Raw genomic sequence first — 22,454 nt, 5'->3', positions numbered from 1 at the left:
TAGATCCCATATGCCACAACTAGAGATCCCGCATGCTGCAAATAAGACCTGGCATAGCCAAGTAAGCAAAGAGAGAAATACTAAAAAAGAAAGAAAGAGAGAAAAGAAAAGAAAGCTCTAACATCAGGTAGGCCTAGATTTGAATCTGGATTCTACCACTTATTGATTGTAAGACTGGAGCAAGTAACTTAATTTCCCTTAGCCACAGTTTGTTTGTTTAATCAGTAAAATGGGGGTAATATCATTTATTCCAAGGGGATAAATGTGGTTGTCGGTTTAAGAAGCTCATCACAGTGCAATGTAATTCACATAATCAAGTCCAAGCAGACAGTAGCTATTTATTATAAAAAGTTGAATCAGAGAATCAAATTTGCTCAGTGCCATAAAGCACTTACTTCACAGGGATGTACTCATATCCCTTTGGCAGGAGTTGCTTCACAGATGGATGCATCAGACTATAAATGTGTGGTGCTGTTCACCGTGAAGATCGTCCAGCTAATTACCCTTAGTCAGTTTCTCTGTTCACCAAGCAGGCTTCTAGCAGGGCTTTCTGTGGAGCTTTGTAATAAGGGCACAATATGCTCCTCAGATCAGCTGACTTGAACATTCAGGTCTGTTTGGCCACGATAGCCCTCCTTAGAATAAATAAAGCAGAATTCCAGTTTATACATCAGCCTCTTGTGAGTCCAGCTGCACCCAAGAGATTGATCAACTTTGACAAAATCAACCTCTAATCCTATAGAGTGCTGTACCCTGTGCTGCACCCAAGTACTAGCCCTCCAGGGGGCTCTCAACTGCCAATTGCTGACCTGCAAGACAGATATAGCTATGTAGTCAAAGAGTTTTTTAAATTATCTGAGCAAATATTTGAAAATCAGGAGATTTCACCAAAAATGTGAATACAAGTTTCCAGCTTCTTTTGAAAACCCAGCCAAAGGGTTGGAGCTGAGGCAGCTGTTTCCTGTCAGAAGGGCCAGTCTCCTCAGTTCAGCACCCCAGCTCTTAGACCTGGTCATTTCAGGCAGTTATCACCTCGCGGGCCTAAGAGGATTTACGTCTGTGATTCCTGTTCTAAACAAGAACACTTGGAAGATTTCCTTAGGGTTTTTACTCCTTGCAAAAGAGGGGGAAACTCAGGAAGGAAAAAGCCAATCAAATGGACACCATTTAGTATAAACAGATGATAAGTTTGGAAAGACACCCATGTTTTAGGAAACACTTGGACTGTGATAGTCTCCTGGGTGCTTCTTTGCATGAGCAGACAGGACCACAGGGAGCTGGTAAGAGGCTGAATGTGGGGGAGGAGTACTGATGCTGATAACTGACCGGGAGGAAGTGCGTGACTTGGGGGCAGAAGAAGAGAGAAGGGCAGCAAGCATTGGCGAGGCATCAACCACTCCTATTCTTTAATCTTCTCTCTCCACAACTCCTGTCCCAAACAAGACCCGCTTTGACCAGCACTGGAGGAAGAGGTAAGACAGGACAGGGCTGTGGCAGAGTCCTAGGCGGCAGTGGGGTATTCAGCATCAGCACCGAGAGAGAGGTTAGGAGGAAGTCTCAGCCATCCTTCTAGACCAGCCAGCTCTCAGTGGCCATTCATAGGAAAGAGACAGAGGGTAAGTAAAAGGTTAAGTGCTGCCTGTAGAACTCTGATCAGGCATTTTCATGAACTTCTCTCAAGTTCAGCAGATAGTGCTATTCAAGAAATCTTTATACCCAACAGGATAGGAAATAAAGTTTAATAACCAATGAGGACATCAAGGGAGAGAGATTGTCTAGGAGAATTCTCAAGCTGCCCTTCAGTTAGAGCATCTGGAGAAGTGATCTAATTTCAGAAACTGTCTGCCTTAAGCCCTTCTCTTTATGATCTAGATGGAGGTCACACAATTAGATTTCAGTGGCCCATTCCAGGGCATCCATCAATTGGCTCTACACATCGAACCACATCTTTTGGCTCCTTGCTTTATAAAAAGTCAACATGACTGGGCAAATCTCTAAGCCATCCTCCATTACCTTCATTATTCTCCACCTTTGCCTTTGCTTCTGTTGCTTCCAGTGCTTAAAATACACACCAGGTCTGCTTTCAGCCATGTCCATCAGTTTCACAAAGGCCTATCTTGAAGCTTGCCTCCATCTGTCAGTTACACTGATCACGACTTGCCTCCCCTGAGAGAGTGGTGGTCCCACAAGGCACCAAAGGAGGCACGTTAATCTGGGACTTGCATCATTGGGGCTGTGGCTATAATGATGACTCTGAACAAGTCAATTTGACATCTCAGCATACAATCTTTAGAGGCTAAGTGATGTAGTCTCTGAAGGCTTATAGCAGCAGCAGAGGCAGGATGAGCACCCTAGTGCTCTGACTTTTGTCTCAATCTGTGGTTCTTTCCACTAAGAGTGTGCATGGTTGCACACTTTCAGATCTCTTAGTTACCAATTGTAAACAGATTTGTTCAGATTACCATTGAAGGTAGAGATGGGAATTAAATCAGGTGTTTTGTTGACATATTATCCCAACTCCACGGCCTAATGAGAGGTATCGTCTCCAAGTAGATACCTCCTGGGCTTACATTACATTTTGATTCAGAAACTGTGCTTTTAAAGAAAGTATAGGGTGAACCACTGTGGATTGTGGATACTTGCTTTTTTTCTACCAAAGAGGTTTTAAAAAGCAAGAATGTATACTTGAATTCAAGTACAGTTTAAGGTACAATGGGTTAGAATATTGGAGAACACAGCAATAGTATTTTTTCATCTCAAGTACCCCTCAGTAGATAATTAACCCGGGCTATGATTAAAAAAAACAATTCTATTAGGCCTATTTCTCTTGTGGCTAATGCTGTTGTGCTACTTGCTGTGGTATTTTTTCTTTGATTCATTTTAAGCAGACCACTCACTGTAATATTGCAAGCATTACCATTTTTGTAACTATTCCACTTTCCTCCTTGCAATAAAAAAGCCACAGTAGATAAAAACATGAAGTTTTATATTTTCACTCATGAAGACACAACTCTTAGGAAAATCCGAGTGGCAATTGGTGGGTTTTCTGTGCAATCAACTAAGAGAAGTAGCTCTTTCATCCATATAGAATACAGAGTTTTCAGGATACTCCTCTGTTCTGATGCATACTTTGCCCCATACTTGAAGTTTGTGTGAAAGGAAAGTTTGATCTATCACAAAGAGTTCTAACTTTTGTGGATGAGTGTCATGAACCGCTTTGGCAAACTGGTGAAGGCTATGTATACTTTCTTAGAATAATGGTTTTATACTTGCATAATAACTTACATCGGAAACCAATTACACTGAAGTACAGTTTTATCCATGAACCCCTTGTGTCAAACTTATCACAGTGCTGACTCAGGCCCCTCCGTCTGCCTAATTTTTAGCTTTACAAAGCTTTTCAAATTTTTAGCTTTTCAAACTATGAGGTTAGAAACACAACCTCTTACTACAGAGTCAAACAAATATGGAAAGTCAAGTCCAAAGCCCAAGTCACAAAGTGCCAAGACACTGGATCACATCAGGGAGCAGGGCCAGCTAGTTAGCAGGTGGCTGCTGACCAGGGATGAACCCAGGGCAATGCAAAGGCTCTCTTCCCGCACCCCCCAAATCCCTCTTCTCCTTGTCCACTCATGCTTGAAATCCCTTAATAGAGTCTAACTCCTTTGGTTTAATTAAATAGAGGATTTACTCTTGTTGAAAAGCAAAAACCCCTGGGAGAGGTAATTCTCTATGCCAAAGATTTTCAAATTTATATTCAGTAGTAGAATCTATTTTTCAGATGTAACTTTAAATACAATGCTGATAGGTAAATAGATGCAAGTTTTATACAAATTTAGTATAATGTTATATGCTGTATTGTACGTAAATAAGAATATATATGTATTTACAACATTGGAAACAGGCTATTTTGATAAAGACAAATTATGACATCAAGATTTATGGATAATAGTGCAGTCTAACATTTATCAGAGTATACACCTTATTTCTGTATTTTATTTTGCCTGCACAAGATGGAGAAAATCCTGACGTAAATAGATAAGTAATATCTAGCTAATGATTTGTTATGGCATTTATTATCTCAGGATTTTCTTCAATTAAAATAATCCAGAAGTTTATAGACTAGTAGGAATTTTTTGTTTCAAACTACTAATGATATTTAACAACTGTTCATATTCCTTAGTAATTAAAAATTAGTTGGTAAGTACTTAATTTGGGGATATTTGACAAGTAGATTAATAAATAATTTGAATCCTGAATTCCTGACTTCATAACCTTAGGCAAGTAGCTTAATCTTAATCTCAGCTTCCTCATGTGTAAATGATTAGCATGTATTTTATAGGTGAAAAAGTTAAGTAAGACAGTGTACATAAAGCACTTAACACAGTGTCTGGCATACTTCATGAGGGCTGTTATTATTGAAGAACTGAATGACCAAAAGTACTTTTCAAACGTGCCATGGACCATTTGAAGATGTTCATCATGTCCAATTTAAATTTATTTTCAGATATCTCAGCACCCTTCTTTTTCAGATATTCATTCAGTTTCAAAACAATCTAATCTTGTTTGGCACCTGAGTCCAAAATTCCAAGATGATGTTTTACTGCTGACTTTTTATCTGCAGATGTAAACAAAGTAACACTGCAATCCTGCAACGTCCAATTCAGATTGTATAGCACGTTCTGAATCAAGTAAGGCCCAACCCAAACTTAAAATGAGCAATGAAACAATTTATGATACTATATCATCAGGATGCAATATGCATTATTGTAATTGTACAGTTCACTATTATTCTGTGCCAAACGTGCACCAGAGAGCTTGCCTGGCTTTTAACGGATGGGAGCACACAAGTGTTGTATGTAATACTAATGCCAGTTAATGTTAATAGAATGCTTACCTGGGGCTAGAAGCTGCTTTAAGAACTTGACAAGTATTAGCTCATTTAATCTTCACTTATTTATCTCGTATGATTATTATAGGAGTGTACATGAGTGGATGTGCACTTCAAAATATGACTGGTACACAGATAAACCATATCGAATTTAAAAAACACCCTTAAAAGAAATTCAAATGTGCACACGCACATACCTCGACATGCACGCATCTATGCCCATGTGCTCATGGAGTTAACCAAATAGCACAAACTAACCCATTGATGGTATCGAATGCATTAAAATTTGGTGTTTAACTTACATATGTATTTTTGTTCTTTATTATGCTTCAAAATAGCTTAAATATTTTGAGCTATTTATAAATATGAATTATAATGAAATATGAATTAAATGAAATATGAATGAAGTATGAATTAAATGCTTGCAGGCTCCCTGAAGCTTACTGGAGCTCTCTGCAACGGTTTGAAAACCAGGGCATTAAACCCTATCACTCACTTATAATGGAGCGTGAAAAGAACCAAATCAGATCCTTTTTAGGACACAAGGGTGTGAAAAAGAGAGAAGTATGAGGTTTTTAATATTCATAAATTTTCCGGAAAGACAGGAACCTTATTAAGCACCTATTATGTTCCAGCAATGTTAATATATTATCGATAATTATAATATACTTAACGATAATATATTATCTATATTATCCTCATAACACCTGAGCCTAGTAAACACCATTATTCTGATTTTACAAAGAAGGAAACAGAGGATCAGAGATGTTAATTTGCTTACCTAGGGTTACACAACTGGAAAATGGCAAATAGGACCCAACTCTGATCCATTCAACTCCAAGCCCTTCCTCCCACCTGACTGCCTCCATTCTAGCATCCCCATTTTATAAACTAGGAAAATAAGAATAACTGAACTAGAGTGACTGGCTCTTAGAAACAGTTAGTCAGTGGCCAGGCTGTTACAAGAATCCAGGAACAAGAGGGTTTCACCAGATAAACTTCATCAGATGGCTAAGTGGGAGGATACCCTGTGCCTACTAAGAGTCAGCAAAACCATTACTTCACTTCCAGATTTGGCAAGAAGTAACACAGCTTCAGTGTGAGGACTGGCTGGATGAGACCAATTAATCCTCTCCTATTATGTGCAAAACACTGCTTGGTGCAGTGGAGGATGTGAAAAACAGACAAAGGGACCAGACAACTGTCTCCATAGCAGTATGGGAAAGAAGGCATCATCATGTGAAATGTTAAATAGAATCTCTGGAAGGAACCTCAGTGATACTTTGGTTCTCCCCCTTGACCCCCTACAGTAATGTAAGCTTTAAATGACTGTATAAAACATGGCATAAGATAATATGTGATATCGCCAACAGTCATAACTGAAACTTTCAGAGCACTTATTTGTACCAGGACCTTTGCTAAGTGCTTTGAATTATTTCATTTAAATCTTAATACAATCCTGGGACTTCCTTGGTAGTCCAGTAGTTAAGAATCTGCCTTCTGATGCAGGGGACACAGGTTCGATCCCTGGTCAGGGAACTAAGATCCCACTTGCTGTGGGGCAGCTAAGCCTGTGTGCTGCAGCTGGAGAGCCCGTGCCACAACTGCTGAGCCTGTGCTCTCTGGAGTCCGAAGGCCACAAGGAAAGCCCGTGCATGTCACAGCTAAGGCCCAACACAGCCAAAAAAGCCCAAAAAACTCAATAGAATCCTATGAGATTCTTTTATCATGGACATTTTACCCATAAGGAAATGGAGGCCATTTCTGTGAGGTTCTCCTTCTATTAATAAGAGTCCACAGCAGGCAGTCTAACCCAGAAATGTGATGCTCCCAGCTAAAAAGTGGCTGGAGTTTGGTGTGGGGTTGGTTTGGGAACGCATGCAGGATCTCAGCCCAGAAATTCAAGAAATAACAGCGTTCACAAGGACTTAGAGAATGTGCGTTACCTGATGAGGACATGGCCTCCAGTTACCTCTCCCCACTTCCAGATGGGCTTTTGTGAGAGAACCAGATGTGAGCCAGTGGCCTTTGCCACATCACTTTCTCCAGGTTTGTCGGCACTCCAAACCAAAGCAGAACTAATGTTCTCAATCACCTCAGCCTCCAAAGCCAATACACCACTCTACCACCACCACGCTGGTGGAGTAGGCTTGGAGTCAAGAAGAACATGAAAAGTCATTGTTTTCTTGGAAACTCTCTCAAGACAACCTGAAGAGGAACCTCTCTTTAGTGACAGGAATGGGGGTGTTGAACATGCCATTGCAGCTCTTGGGTAATGATTGTGTGTCATAAGTAGGATGTGGCATTTCTAAATGTCTTTAAAGCTATTTCCTTTTGTTCAACTAATTTAATTTACCAAATGCTCCTGGGGAAAGGGAGGGGGACAAGATGCTGACTCCACATTTCCTGAAAATTCAACATTTTCTTTTGAAACTGTTATCACAGAAATCCCGTCTGATTGTTGTCTGCTGGCTCCCTCTGTCAAAATTCTGCCCTGGCAGGTGTGGGAAAGAATAGAGATGCAGAACTTGAGTGAATATCCACATCTGTTTTTGGAAAAAAGGAACAGAAGCAGCACAGAAGGAAGTAAAAGAGATAATTGCTGGCTTGAACTACAATACATTTTACTTGTGGGCAGAGGGCCAGCTTACAGCAGGCGGAATATGCAGGCCCATCTTATTGGAATTCAGGGGTGGGCCTCCATTCTTGTCCGGAGACAGCTGTAAACCAGCAGCCCATAGCATCACAATCAGGCACCGGGTTTTGTCAAGGAATGCTGATATGTACAGAAGCAGCTTTGTCTGCTTCAACTGCACCCCTGCCTAGTGAAATGACAGTCAATCTCTGATTCCAGATGACAAGAACTGGATAAAAACTTAAAACAAATGGCGACCTTTCAAAAGATTAATTTGTTTACCAACAAAATGTTCCCTCTTTGTCATCTGAGATGGGGGTGACCTTCACTTTCCCATATCTAGGCTGAAAGGATGCTGACTATAGTCATCTGTTAAGTTAACTCCATCTCAGCAATTATTCCCTTTTTTATTTTTAGTGACAAGAAGGGTTTATTAATTCACTCTGCTTCTTGTTATGGTTTATAAATGCAACAAGCTCATTCTGAATTACTGCAGTGTAACATCAATTTGTTTAAATCTAATTCTGCTACCGTTGCCAAATTATGTTGAGACTGTAATTGTGGCCATATGCATGGGCTTAAAACGCAATCATGTTGTGAAATAGTCCTTCTTTCTGCCCCTACCCCTCCTACTTACCCCCACCTTACTTCTGGTGCTTCTTCTAATCATTCGACATTAACACAATTGCCTCACTTTCCATTACTTTATCACTTCAGAAATGAATGCGCTTTCAGTGAGAGATTACTACACACACCCTAAGTGAAACAGTAAAGAATGAAACTATGATTTGTGAAGTGTGGTTGCTACCCAACTAAGTTAGTGCAAAACACGGCATAACATATGACTCATAAAATCTAGAAATCATAATAGTATTAAATCCAACCTCATGAATAAATAAAAGATTCTAAGTTTACATTGCATTATATATTTATTTATTTGGAAAGTGGGACCAAAGAACCGGTATAATTCTACAGCAACTCATACGTTGCCAAAAAGAAAAATGTTTTTATGATTCTTTTCTAGGTCATAACAGTTATAATCAGAGTTATTTGTGCAGCAATTCAAAGCAATGTTTTGTTTGGCTATTTTGTTATGCATTCATAATCGTTCTTTTAAAATTCATGGTAACAGATACATGTTTCAAGCCTTTTAAGAAACCCTTATTTTTAAAAAAAATAAATCAAAGTCAAATTTTCTGTAGATCTTTTAATGTGTTGCATTATAAAGTCTATCTTTTAATGCATTGCATTATAAAGTCTAACTGGAACTAAATGTCAGTGAGTAAGTATGAACAGAATCACAGATTTCTTCTTATCTATGCAAACCTGTACGGCTCTACTCAAGAATGTGTTAGAGGGTTTTTGTTTTAATTTGGCAAATTTAATATATTGAAAAAAATCAGTGACTTTTACTTTTAATGCTTTTTTTGTAAATTGCTTTTACACAAGAGAGTTACAGGATATATAATTCCGAAGGCAGTTTTGTGGGGGTGGGTATATGTGTATGTAGAGTGTATGTGTTTTAAATGCAGTAAAATCTTTTCATCAGCCTGTGATTATCAGAAAGTATACACCTCTTCATAAAATGGAGAAAACACCAGTTTTGGGGAACTGGTAATGTAAATTAGCAACAAATTCCAATTTGCTCTGTCAAAAGTATCTAAGATTACTTATAGGCTTTTGACAAGCTGTTCAAGTTTCATAAGAAGTAAGGAAACACATGGCCCTCAGCAGCCAAATAATAATCCCCTTTGAGTGTTTAGAGTGGTTATAAAAAGCAATTAGCTCTGATGCTGTTTTTCTAATTAACTATACATCATAATGCTAGACACATTGCTTCAGTTTGGGTACGTGCTTTCAAAAACATTTTCATAAGTGGTAAATCACAACTGTATTTATTCCCAAGTATTCCACATGATTGTTTAAAGCCAACACTGGAATATTTCTTTCATAGGACCTTTTGCACAATGCTTGTTTTACAAATCTGAAATGAGAATATGTTTTTCACTTAGTACCATCGTCTATACATATATCAACGTAAAATGATAGGGTCAACTATTTTGATTGAAATGCCAATAGTTTGAGCAAGAGGGACATAATGTACCTACATTTTAAAGTGATCTGGTGTAGATTTTTATGGAGTCAAGTTTTACAGGGGGAAAAAAGGATCTTAAATACAATCAATGAGCATACAATGAGTACATTAGGTAATGTACACTCATTGACTGTATCCTTGTATCTTACAAGGCCAAGTGCTCTCCCAAGTCCTCTGTGTTCTAAGGACAAGCGTACACTATCCAAGGCACATATCCTACTTGGGAAATTTTGGACATAGTTTTGAATTCCCTGTTTATGTCAGAATTTTTGTTCAGATTCATTAAAGCAAAGCTTAATCCCCTGTAAATGTTGAGGTATGCCTTTTTAAACTTCAATACTCATCAGAAAAAGTTTGCATGACATGCTGCAATTGCCTTGGGCTACAAAGCCTCAGCGCTCCCCCAGCTAAGCCAATATTAATTCTAGACTGATGGGGAAAACCAACAACAACAAAAGCGAAATCTGCTTCTGTCTGTACAGCCAGAGAAATAATATTTTTATTTCAAGGGCTTTGGGCTCACGGGAAGCAGATAAAAACCCTTTCACATTATTCACAGTGACATTTTAAATAAAGTTTCAGCAGGAATAAAAATATCTAACTTTCTAGGTATTTCTTAGGCTATAAAAGGATTTCTATGATAAAATGCTCTTAAACCAACCCTGTTAGAATAACATAAAGCACATATAAAGAAACTAAAAATATATTTCAGGGTTACATGAATGAAGTAGGCAGTTGAAAATGTCTACGTAGGAAATTTGAAAGATTAAGAGACTATTATGCTGGTTGGAAATGGCTTTGCAATTTAATTCTAAAATTAATCTTGTTTTTAGTTTTGATTTCACTGAAGGATACATTTAAGAGCTTTGGAGAAAAGCCAAAGGTTAAAAAAAATGTATTTAAAAATTATATATATCACTTTGGTAATTATTTTCAATATTAGAAATAATCTCAAATAAAATAATTTTTCTAATTAAAATCAAGCCCTACTCTTGGTTCTTCTAAGAAAACCCTGAAACACAGAAAGAGTACAATCCCTGCTTTGGGACACTCAGCAGCAAGTCAACGGCAAAAATAGGAACAGACTCTGAGATTCCTTAATGACAGTCTCCTTGTTATTATTTTTCCTTCTCATCATTTTGCTAACATAAAGGATCAACCCCTACTTTCTTCAGATTTAGAATAAATATTCTTAAATTTTTGCCTATTATATGAGCATATATAATTGAAGCTCATGCCTTGCTGCTGTTGTTTTTTTTTTCTTTTTCTAGGAGAAGCCTGTACACAAAAGAAAATATTTAACAGCTCTGTATTCTTTTTGTTGTTAAATTACTTCCTCTTGTTAAATTTTGATATTAGTTAAAATTATGGTACTAGTTTATTTAGGGATATCAGATAAAATAGAAAAATTTGAATGATCTATACATAGATCTTTTAAAAAGAAGTTTACACTTTCTTCATCATTTCTAATTACAAACAGAATGAATGCCACTCCATTTCATCTCCAAAAAACTCTAAGGACAAAAGGATTCAATTCTTAAAATCTACCTTATGTCTTATAGCACCAATGAATGAATTTTAATTCTAAAAAATAAGAGCTCATTAAAACCACTCATTACTTACACTTGCTTTTCTCTGGTTAATGTATGGCAAACTGATTCCATAGGTCGCATTTACAGCAGCTCTGTGGTGGATGCTTTCAGGATCCTGCATGATTTTTATATTCAACCCTGTCTTTCCCTGAAACAAAGAAACAATGAAAGTTTCATGCTGGATGAACAAAACTGCTTGTTAACATTTTATATCCTCAAAGGAGTATAAAGTTCTTTGAGAATAATTATTTTAATGTAATTCTCACTGGAAAAATATATATATATATCTTTAGGTCTTTTATTTAGGTAACTAATTTTGTCTTTTATTCACAGAAAAGGAATTTTCTGCAGATTTTCCTCTCTGAATCCCTGTTACTCATAAAAATCCACCATTCATTTTCTCCAAAATACTGCTAGAAGCCAACCAAGGTGGACAAAGGGTAGAACACCTGGTCTCGATTTAGTTTTAGCTTTCCAGGTCAAGAATTTTCCCAATGAAATCTATACTACAACTATGCAGGTAGAGGGCTCCCTTGGTCTGTTAATGTGGCCACTTTTCTCAAGGGACATTTACAGGTAAATCTCAGTTAGGACTTGGTAAATTTACCACAACAAATGTATCTCCTCCTTCATAGAGATTTTGCTATTTTCTAGGGGAAATGTATGCTTTCATTAGAAAAAAATAAAACCCACACATCTCATTTGAACCATGTGTTCCTCATTTAAAATAATTCAAGTGAGTTACTGCTGAGATAGACTACCAGGGTAGGCAGCATAGAGGTGGTGAGCAGGGGCACCAGACAGGTGCCTGGAAACCTGCGATCCAGTCTTGCTCTACCCTGGACTGTCTGCGCGTGACCTTGGGTAAGTCACTTTCCTTCTGTGGAAGTCAGTTTCTTTATTTGCAAAATGTGGCACTAGACTTGACAGTCTCCCATCGAATTATCAACCCCCAACACCTCCCACCCGTGTTTTGCATTCTGTGCTAAAAGGTAGCATTCTATGCATTGATGCTCAAAGGGAAGCTGACACTTACGGAGTATGGTAGTACTGAGAGTTTCTGAGGTCTTTTGGGAGTTTTAAATTTAGTGAACTTTAGCATATTCACAATGTTGTACCACCATCACCCCTACCTTAATCCCAGAACATTTTTATTACCCCAATAAGAAACCTCACACTCATTAACAATTCCTGCTCATCCCCTCCTCCTCCCAGAGCCTGGCAACTGCTAATCAGCTTTCTTTCTCTTGGATGTGCCCATTCTGGATATTTCCTATAAATGAAATCATACAATGTGTGGCCTTTGGTACTTTTTTTAAAAGGTGTTGTGAGCAATTAAAAACACTGATTTCTTTTCAATATAGTGCTAGTTCTGAGGGTGATCTGATGCAATTGTTAAAATGGTTATAGGAACCAGACAGATTAGCTCATGCTGCAGTAATTTCTTTGATCCTAAGCATTCATACATGGCCTGTGCCTGAGGTCAATGTGAAGGGGAAGGCTACAAAAACACCTTTGGAATGCATGCTGTCTAGATAAGTTATTTCTTAATACAGCCTCCAAACCTTCCTTTTATTTTTTAAAACATAGTTTTTAGACAAAATCTCCAAGTAACTGCACTCAATTGTGCACTTTAACTCATGCAGGAACACAGGTTACAAATAAGGCACAGCTTTTCTCTCTAAAGTCCGTGTGGTGACAGAAATAATGTAGTGCCTAATTACAAATGGCTTTCCTTGTGTGGGTAACCCACATGTACAGCACAACTCTGGGGTTTTTGCATGAAAGCTGAGCGCCTCTTTTATTGAAATTAATACCTGAACATAATTTTTTCCTTCTTAATTAAACTTTCAGAATAATTTCCATCCTACCAAGGATGGGGAAATTGCTAATATGTATTATATTGACTGGATGTGGTTTCTGTAATTAGGGTGTTTTTAAAATGTGTATTCTGGATAAAATTGATGGTAATAGCTTCATCTATCATGTCTAAGCTTTGTTAGAACTTTTTAATTCTGGGATCATTGGCTCAGTGAACTATAGCCATGTTCTTAGTTTTATTATGCTCCATCAACTTTGCATGGCTATAGGACTGGTGTAGAAACAAAACGATCAAATTTAGAATCATTATTAAAACTGGCATTAAAATCTAGTTGTTCCCTTCCATTTTTACATTTCTATGGCACTGGACACAGATATTTCTGGAAAGAAATCGAAATGTAAGCAGAAATTCAACAGAAATGCCAGGTTGTAATAGCAATTCTTTATTAGTTTCTAAAGCAATAAAAAGATCCTTTAAATATTAATATTCTATTATTTACCCTTTTGACACCAAAGGATGGATATATCAAAATTATATGTAGCACATATGATTTAATTCCCCTTTTTAAAAATATTAAGAGTCTACATTTAAATGATATAAAAATGTCAAATGGTCTCACTGAAAATCACTGCCATATACATGCATAACCTAAATTTATCTTACAATCTACAGAGAGGTATAGGAAAATATTTATGAGAATAAATTATCAGACCCAGTAAAAAGGTTTTTCAAGGAAAACAATTATAGATTTTAAAAAACAAAATTAATCATTCCATTAAGCATAAAAACAATGTTCTGGAAGATGATCATTTTTTGCCAACAGTAAGATAAATATCGGAAATAATTTAAGAAAATTTTCTTAAATTGTTCAAGAAAAGACAGCAATTTATTTAATCTATCTTGAGTCACTAAACAATCTAAATTTTGTATTCCCTCCTTTTGATAGTAATTACAAGCAGATATATCAAATGTGACTCTCATTTAGACTTTGGTTTGTAAGAACAAAAGTTATTATCAGAGCCAATTACTGTTTTACCTACATGGCTGCACAGAAGCAGGGAGCTCAATTTTCATCTCATCAGTGATTTTGTGGTATTTATTTTATTACTATGCCCACAAAGCGATATAAGAAGGAAATAGCTTATGCTATTAAAACTAGGGCTTGAACATGAGAGGCTAAGGTTCCTTTCAAAAGAAGTTCTGAATTAAAAACACTAGGCAGCACATAATACCAGCTCCCCAGACATGAGCAGACCATAAAATGACATGCATCTGAGCAGTAGATCCCACACAGAGTAATCAAAATGGAAATGCTTCACAAACAAAGTTGAGACAAGCTATTTACTAAGTTACAGTATTATCAGCATAACATTATTCTCAACAGTGTTTGCCAAAAGTAATGCCTTCTAAATGTACACTGGTTAGTCCCACTGGTTAAAGGTATCTGCTATTTAATCTCAAAAGAAAAAGAATCCAGTCACCTTTAATTGTCTTTCAATTGATTCTTTCAACCAATATCATATTTAATTGAAAGAACAGTAGACACCAAATCCTACTTCAAGCTATATGATCTAGATTTTTTCATTTGTGAAACTGGGTAGTATTAATAATACTTACCTTCAGGGGGTTGTTTGTGAAGTTTAAGTGACTGATGTGTGTTCAGCATCTCACAAATGATAAAGTACTATTCAGTATCCTACAAGTAATACTTTATGCACTGAAACACCTCAAATATATAAAAATCCATAGTTCTTAATATTTCCCCCTTCCCCAAAACCTAATTGATAAAATAGATCAATTAATCTACAAGATAGATAAAAGAAAGAATCGTGTATTTATTCTGCTTTTCCTGAAAAATCTGCTTTTCAGGTTCACCAAAGAGTTGCTAAGGGAAAGTTCTTCAGAGAAGCTAATAAATGCAGAAGGAGTGATAGAATTATAAAATCATCACTTTGCAATCCCTAATGAAATAATTAGATACATATCAGTTTTTGCTAATATCATTGGGTGAAAGGTTGTGGGGAACTTTATATCAGACTAGATCAAGCTGGTAATACACAGACTCACAGCTCAATCTTAACATCACTAAAAGAAAAAAGAAACTGCCTCCTGATAAACAGTAAAAGCAAGTGCACAGTACCATCTGTGAAGTATTGCCACCAAAAAGACGTTACCTGCATCCAATCAAGCTTCTGGATAGAACTGCTGCTGTGCTGTGCTCAGCTGTGTCCGACTCCTTGTGACCCCATGTATTGTAGCCCTCCAGGCTGCTCTGTCCATGGGGATTCTCCAGGCAAGAATACTGGAGCGGGTTGCCATGCCCTCCTCCAGGGGATCTTCCCAACCCAGGGATTGAACCCAGGTCTCCCACATTGCAGGTGGACTCTTTACCACCTGAGCCACCAGGGAAGCCCAGATAGGACTGCTAGTTTACAAGAAATACTAGAGACAGGGGCACATGTAAAATGACACCATGAGATTGTAAGACATGAGATTCAGACAAATCCACACTAAGCGGGTGGTGAACCTATTTGAGAAATGACCTGATTTCTTAAATAAGTGACCTTTAAAAACTGAAGTATAGTTGACCTACAATGGTGACTTTGTTCATGAAGCAAACTGTTACAGATAAAATGAGATACAAATGCAACACATGATATTGTACAACATAGGGAATATAGTCAATATTCTATAATAACTAGAACCTTAAAAATTGAGAATCATTTTATTGTAACACCTGTAACTTATACTGTACAACTATGCTTCAGTTTTTTAAAATGAATAAAACAACAACAACAAAAAAAAACAAATGCAACGTGCAGACATTTTTTACATCCTGATTCAAACAAACAATAGAAAAATAGTTCTAAGACAACTGGGGAAGACTGAACGTGGACTGAGAATTATATAGTATTGTGCTCACTCAGTCATGTCCGACTCTTTGTGACCTTTTGGACTGTAGCCTGCCAGGCTCCTCTGTCCTTGGGGTTTTTCAGGCAAGAATACTGAAGTGGGTTGCCGTTTCCTTCTCCAGGGGATCCTCCCAATCCAGGGACTAAACCCGAGTCTTTTGTGTCTCCTGTATTACAGGCAAATGTAATATTAAGCGTTAGGTGTGATAATACGTCTGTGCTTTATGACATCCCCTCTTATACCCCTGCTAGGTAGGGGACCAACAATCACAGCATCACTTAACCCCAAGCTGCTTCTAAAAGCCCAGGTGCCTCAAGTTCACAAAGCCTTAAGATTTGAATTCCATTCAGATGTGCCCATCCTGTTTTTTGATTCTGGTAGGAGTTGAATTGTAGAACAAGAGGAAGGTTAGGGGAGACGGCTAACATTTATTCAGCTCCCATTTTGTGCCAGGCACCATAATATGTTGGGGGTTGTCATAATCCAAATGATGTACTTTAGTCCTTAAAATGGCAAGAGGGAGTATATGAAATTATCCTCTTTACCACTGGGGATAAATGGCTAAGTGATACTACCCCAAAGTGAAGAGACGGGATTTTGCTTATGTCTCTGTCTTCAAAAACCTCTTTCCATCATAACATGCTGCCACATCACAAAGAAATGTTGACTGATACACTCTTGATTCAGCTTCCTATCTGTCAGATCCTTTACTTCCTCTCGAATATCCACAGGCACTGCTCAGATCTGTGCCCTCATTGATTATTACATGGACCTCTATAATGAGCCCTAAGATGGGTCTCCTTGAGTCTGCATGACCTCCAGTATGACTGAACCTCTGGTTACTAACTGAAACATGTATCTCGCCTCTAGTGGTTTCCTTTAGAGGGACCCTTCCTACTTTCCAGCCCTGTATTCTGCCACTTCCTCACGACTGCTCAGTGACCAGCCAGCCTCCACATATAAAATGTTCTCTCCACCTCTCCAGGTGAGCAGGCTCTTCCATTTTCTGGGAATGTCCTCTTTTCCCCCTGACCTTCAGCTGTTCTCTGGGCACACTGTTACTAACACTGAAACTTGGATCAGGTGCAACTTCCTCTGGGAGATCTCGCCTAACCTCCATCTCTCCTTCTCTACTCCCCACAACATTCATTCATTCATTCCAACATTTATGGAAAGCCTCATTGAGGTGTTCGTGAATAAAAACAAGTTTTTGTCCACATGGATCTTACATTCTTGAAGGAATGAGAGGAATCAGTTAATAACCGTGTAAACAGATATAGACTTAATTTTACATTTCTATAAGTGCTGTAAATAAAATACCCTAGGAGAATGGGAGGCTGCCTTAAACATGGTGGTCAAGGAGAGCCTCTCTGAGGAGGTGAGAAGTACACTGAGGCCTGAATGGGATAGTCACACAAAGATCTGGGGATGATGGAGAAGTCAGAAATCAATGATTAATGAGAGGCGAATAACTGGAAGAGCTAAGCTAAATAAGAGGCTGGCTTTAACCAGAGAAGGGACATTTCTTCCACTCTGACAAGGTAGAAAACATGAAACATAAATCTAGAGATAGAGAAATTAAATATGATTATAAAAGGATAATGGTAATGGGAATAGGGATGTTTGTCTATGTGACTGAAAATTGGAAGAATATTACTTCAATAAGACCAAATTTATTGTCCTCATGTATATGAAGTCCAGATATAGGCTGTTCAGGGTTGTTCTGGAAGTCCAGGAAGTTGCCAAGGACCAGGCCCCTTTCAGTTTAGTATTCTGCTATCCCTAATGTATGGGCCTCCTCCTCCTGGCCTAAGATGGCTGCAAGAGTCCCAGTGAACACAGCTCCATTCCAGGCAGCAGAATAGAGAAAGGAGAAGAAAAGGATTGAAGAGCAAAAGTCGGATATCATTTAAGGAGGTTTCCAGAAAATTTCCCAAAATACTCACCACCTAATATTTCACTGGATAAGGAAATGGCAACCTCTTCAGTATTCTTGCTTGGAAAATCCCATGGACAGAGGAAACTGGCAGGCTACAGTCCACAGGGTCATAGAAAAGTCAGACACGACTTAGTGATTAAACAATAACAACATTTCATTAGCCAATACTTGATCATATGGTTATGTCCAACAGCAAGGGACAATGAAAAATGGGATCTTTATATTGGGCAGTCATATATTTAGCTAAAACTCCGCAGCTCAGGAAACCCTCTGGGGCCCAGTGCCTTTCCTCCTCTATGTCCTAACCATCTTCAGAGTGTTGCCTTTGTTCCTGTGCTTGTCACCTCATGGTTGCAGGATGCTTGCTGCAACTCCAGATGTCATGGCTGTGTTCAGGGGAGAGAAAGAGAGGAAGGGGAGAAGGGACACGCCAGTTGTTACTATACCCTCTCACCAGGAAAGCAAAACATCCCCTAGAACCAACTTCAGGAGACTGCCACTCAGTACCCACTGGACAGAACTGGGACACGTGGTCAAACTTAACTGCAAAGAAGGCTCAGAAATGAGGACACTTATTCCTCTTGGCATGATGCCATCCTGAACAAAATCACAGTTTATAGTAATGCAGATGTCGGATGAATATTAACAATGAAATTAACAATTTCTGCCACAGCCATCAATCTAATCTAGTTAAGAAATCAAGTACAAAAGTGATAAATAGTGAAATAATGAGGGGCCAGTGGATTGAATGTCCTCACGGTAATGAAAAACTGTTGGAAGAACATATTATATGAACTGGAAGGCCAGGACGTGGAGGTCAGAGATTGCTGTGCTTGAAACAGATCTTAGAGATGATGTACTTACTGGGTGCAAGCCCAGGCATTCAGCATATCCCCCTGGCCAGAGTACTTTTGTCAAACCTCTAATACCACACTTGCCACTCTGTCTGTAGAATGCCTGACTATAGGCTGTGAACACCGACAGCAGTAAAATCTGCATTCTAGCACCTAACACATAGTAGCATTAACATCAAAACATGTGAAGAAATGAAATAGCACACCCGTGAGGGAAGGCATCTTTTGGTGTTACTATGTTTCTGTTATTCTTACAAGATGCCATGGTGACACAGTCATCAGCTTATAGCAGTCGTGTGGGCCAAAGGTGCATCCTGTCCAACTCTTATGGCACAGGGGCCAGTTGCTAATTCCACAACCTCCCTATCTTTGCTACAAGCAGCTCTCGTGAGTTGGTGGCCAGGGAATGAGGTCCCCCTACATGCCCAGAAGTTAGCATCCCCTGGTAAGCCAGGGAGAGAGGCAAGAGATATTTGGGATGCCATCTTTGAAATGTCATTGAACCACGGGATACCATATATTAATAATAAATTTTGAGTATGCTTTTCAGTTGTAATAAATAGCTTATGATTCTGGAAAAGATGCTATGAGTCATAAATATGTATCTACTTGAATCTTCTCATAGAAATCTTTTGTAAAAAAAAAAATAAATAAACAATTTATTCAGCTTCTTTCTTTATTTTCCCCAAGTTTCAAGTTGTTAATTTTCCTGTGGCATAGTGTTGTTAGAATATACAGGCCTAAGGGCCTACTTTTGCCCATTTTTAATAGAAATAACTCCAAATACCATGTTTAATTACCTGTCCCATTAGCCACAACTATGTACACTGTAAAGTATAAACCTCTTTATATATGTAAACCACCTGGATGGTAACTAATTACAGAAAAACAGCATTATTGTTGAGTATAATAATGTATTATGAATAATTCTAATGTGGCTTCACCACTGCCATATTGGTGTCACTGCAACAAATCAGAAAGTAAAAAGGTCACTTTTACCAGGAGCATTACATTGAGAAGTTCCTTTGGGAAATTTTATTTATTCATTTTTAAATATTTATTTGACTGCACTGGTCTTAGCTGCAGCATGTGCGATCTAGTTTTCTGACCAGTGATCAAACCCCCTTCATTGGGAGTGTGGAGTCTTAGCCACTCAACCACCAGGGAGGTCCCTTTTTGGGAGAGTGTAGAGGGACATATCTGAGGATAATTCTGGGGGTGGTTAGGACCTTTTGTTAAAGGAAAAAAAATCAACAATTTATTCAGCTGCTTTCTTTATTTTCCCCAAGTTTCAAGTTGTAAATTTTCCTGTGGCAAACACAGGGATGGAGGTCAGGGTTTTGTACTTTTAACACAAGTGAGGAAAAGCCAGCACTCTGAGGTTACACAGAGCTGAGTCTGAATGCTAGTTCTCCTGTTTCTTAGTTTTAAATTTCTATCATCTCTCATCCTTGGTACGCTCATCTGTCAAATGGGGATAACAGTAAGTCCTTCCTTCAGAAATGTCGTGAGGATGAGATATGACTTCATCATCATGGCTAACACAGGCTCCTGCATGGTCTCCCTGCCTCCGCCCTTGTCCTTCTACATCACAGTCTCCACATGACAGTCAGAGGGACTCTTGTCAATTGTAAATCATACCCAATCGGTCCTCTGGTGAAAAGCCTCCCATCTAACTCGTGATCTCTGCAGTCCTCACGATGGTCTGTGAGATCTGACCTCTACCCCTGTCCCTACTTCTCTCCTCCTCGTACATTCCTCTCCATCTTCCTTGCTGTTCACACTCCTAACTCAGGGTCTTTAGCGGTTCTGTCTTCTCTGCCTGGGATACTCTTCCTCCAGGTATTTGCACAATGCCTTGCTCCCTCACATCCATCAGATTTCTGCTCAAGAGTCACCTTACAACTGAGACCATCCCAACACTCCCTATGTTCCTACCCTAACTATTCTCTCACCAACTAACATATTATATGTTTACTTTTCAAACGGTTTTCTATTTTTCTAATGACTGCTGCTACTGCTGCTGCTAAGTCGCTTCAGTCGTGTCTGACTCTGTGCGACCCCATTGACGGCAGCCCACCAGGCTCCACCGTCCCTGGGATTCTCCAGGCAAGAACACTGGAGTGGGTTGCCATTTCCTTCTCCAATGCATGAAAGTGAAAAGTGAAAGTGAAGTCGCTCAGTCATGTTCGACTCTGCGACTCCATGGACTGCAGCCTAGCAGGCTCCTCCATCCATGGGATTTTCCAGACTACCTTACCCTAACTAGAATGTAAGCCCCCTGAGAATAGAGAAGTTCAGTTGATGCCTGAAACAGTGCCTGGTACATACCAGGTACAGTGCCCCATTACTAGTGAATGCTATGTAAGTGTTCATTCTTCTGATTATTTGTTGACCAGAAGAATGAACACTTACATAGCACTCACCAGGTATGGGCCACTGTTATAAAATGTACATATGTTACTTCATTTATCCTTACAACAGAGTATCACAGAGCCCATTTTGCAGATGAGGAACTAAGGCATGGAGTGGTTAAGTGACTTGCTGAGGTACAGATAGTAAGTGGTGGAGAGCTAGTATGGGATGTAAACCCATACTTCTAACCATCATGTTGCCATCTATTGAGAGCCTATTCCAGGCTGGGCACTGTCTAGTAACTGGTTACAGCAATGATCTAAACAGAGTCTCTCTGCTTTAGATTAACAAAGACTTAAGAAATAAAATAACAAAACAGAAATAGACTCATAGAGAACAGACTTTTGGTTGCCAAAGGGGTGGGGGGCAGGAGAGGGATGGACTGGGAGTCTGGTGCTGGTAGATAAAAACTATTATACTTAGAATGGATAAACAACAAAGCCCTAATGTATAGCACAGGGAACTATATTCAATACCCTTGATAAACCATAATGGAAAAAGAATATTTTTAAAAAGAATGTATTAAAAAAAAAGAAATAAACAATATATAAACCTTAACAGGTCCAAGTTTGTATAAAGAACAGTGAAAAGTCATTTGGAGGATAACTGGGGAAATCTGAATATAAACTGGATATCTATTATATTCAGAAATTATTGTTAATTTTGTTAAATGGGATAATGGTGTTGTGGTAAGGAGGAATGTGTTCATTTTTAAAGATGTATGTAAAAGCATTAAGGGATGAAATGTCATTAGATCTATAGTTTAAAACATTTCAATAAAAAATAGGTGAAGCGAAACTGGTAAAGGTTAACACTTATTAAATCCAGGTGAAAGAAAAATAGTTATTAATATACTATTTTTGGTTTACTTGAATAGTTTCATACTAAGAAGGTCTTAAGAAGTCACAGAAAGGGAAAAGTCGTTTTTAAAGGTTTATGCTCTCATGGAGTTTATATTCTAATGACAAGGCAGAGTTCATAACGCTTGTTGGTTTCTTGTAGGCATTCACTTTTCCCCACTTTATTCTATAAAATCCACCTGGTATTTCATTAGCAAAATTTTCCCACCCAATATTAAGTGAGATATAACCCACAGTGAAAATCTGTAAAGCAATCCTTTCTTGATCTCTCATCACATTATTCCTCATAATGACAAAAATCCTCAAAACCTTAGTTTTGATCAAATTTTGAAAATCATTCTCAATGAGATCCATATTCACAAAATTAAAGATCCTTCCCATCTTATACATAGATCTTATATATTGCTGTATCGAAATAGATCACAATCTATATTTTTA

The 22,454-nt window shown here is 38.3% G+C and overlaps 1 protein-coding gene across 1 annotated transcript in view; it reads right to left on the bottom strand.

The window, feature by feature from the left end:
* The window catches only part of IQCH (IQ motif containing H), a 229,554-nt gene that overhangs the window by 180,849 nt on the left and 26,251 nt on the right, over nt 1-22,454 (bottom strand). The window contains 1 exon segment of the mRNA XM_003586516.6: nt 11,245-11,361. Coding sequence (XP_003586564.4) covers nt 11,245-11,361 — 117 coding nt within the window.

This window comes from Bos taurus, chromosome 10 (assembly GCF_002263795.3).
Source record: "Bos taurus isolate L1 Dominette 01449 registration number 42190680 breed Hereford chromosome 10, ARS-UCD2.0, whole genome shotgun sequence".
Classification (NCBI taxonomy): domain Eukaryota; kingdom Metazoa; phylum Chordata; class Mammalia; order Artiodactyla; family Bovidae; genus Bos; species Bos taurus.
This window is presented reverse-complemented; position numbering and strand designations above follow the sequence as displayed.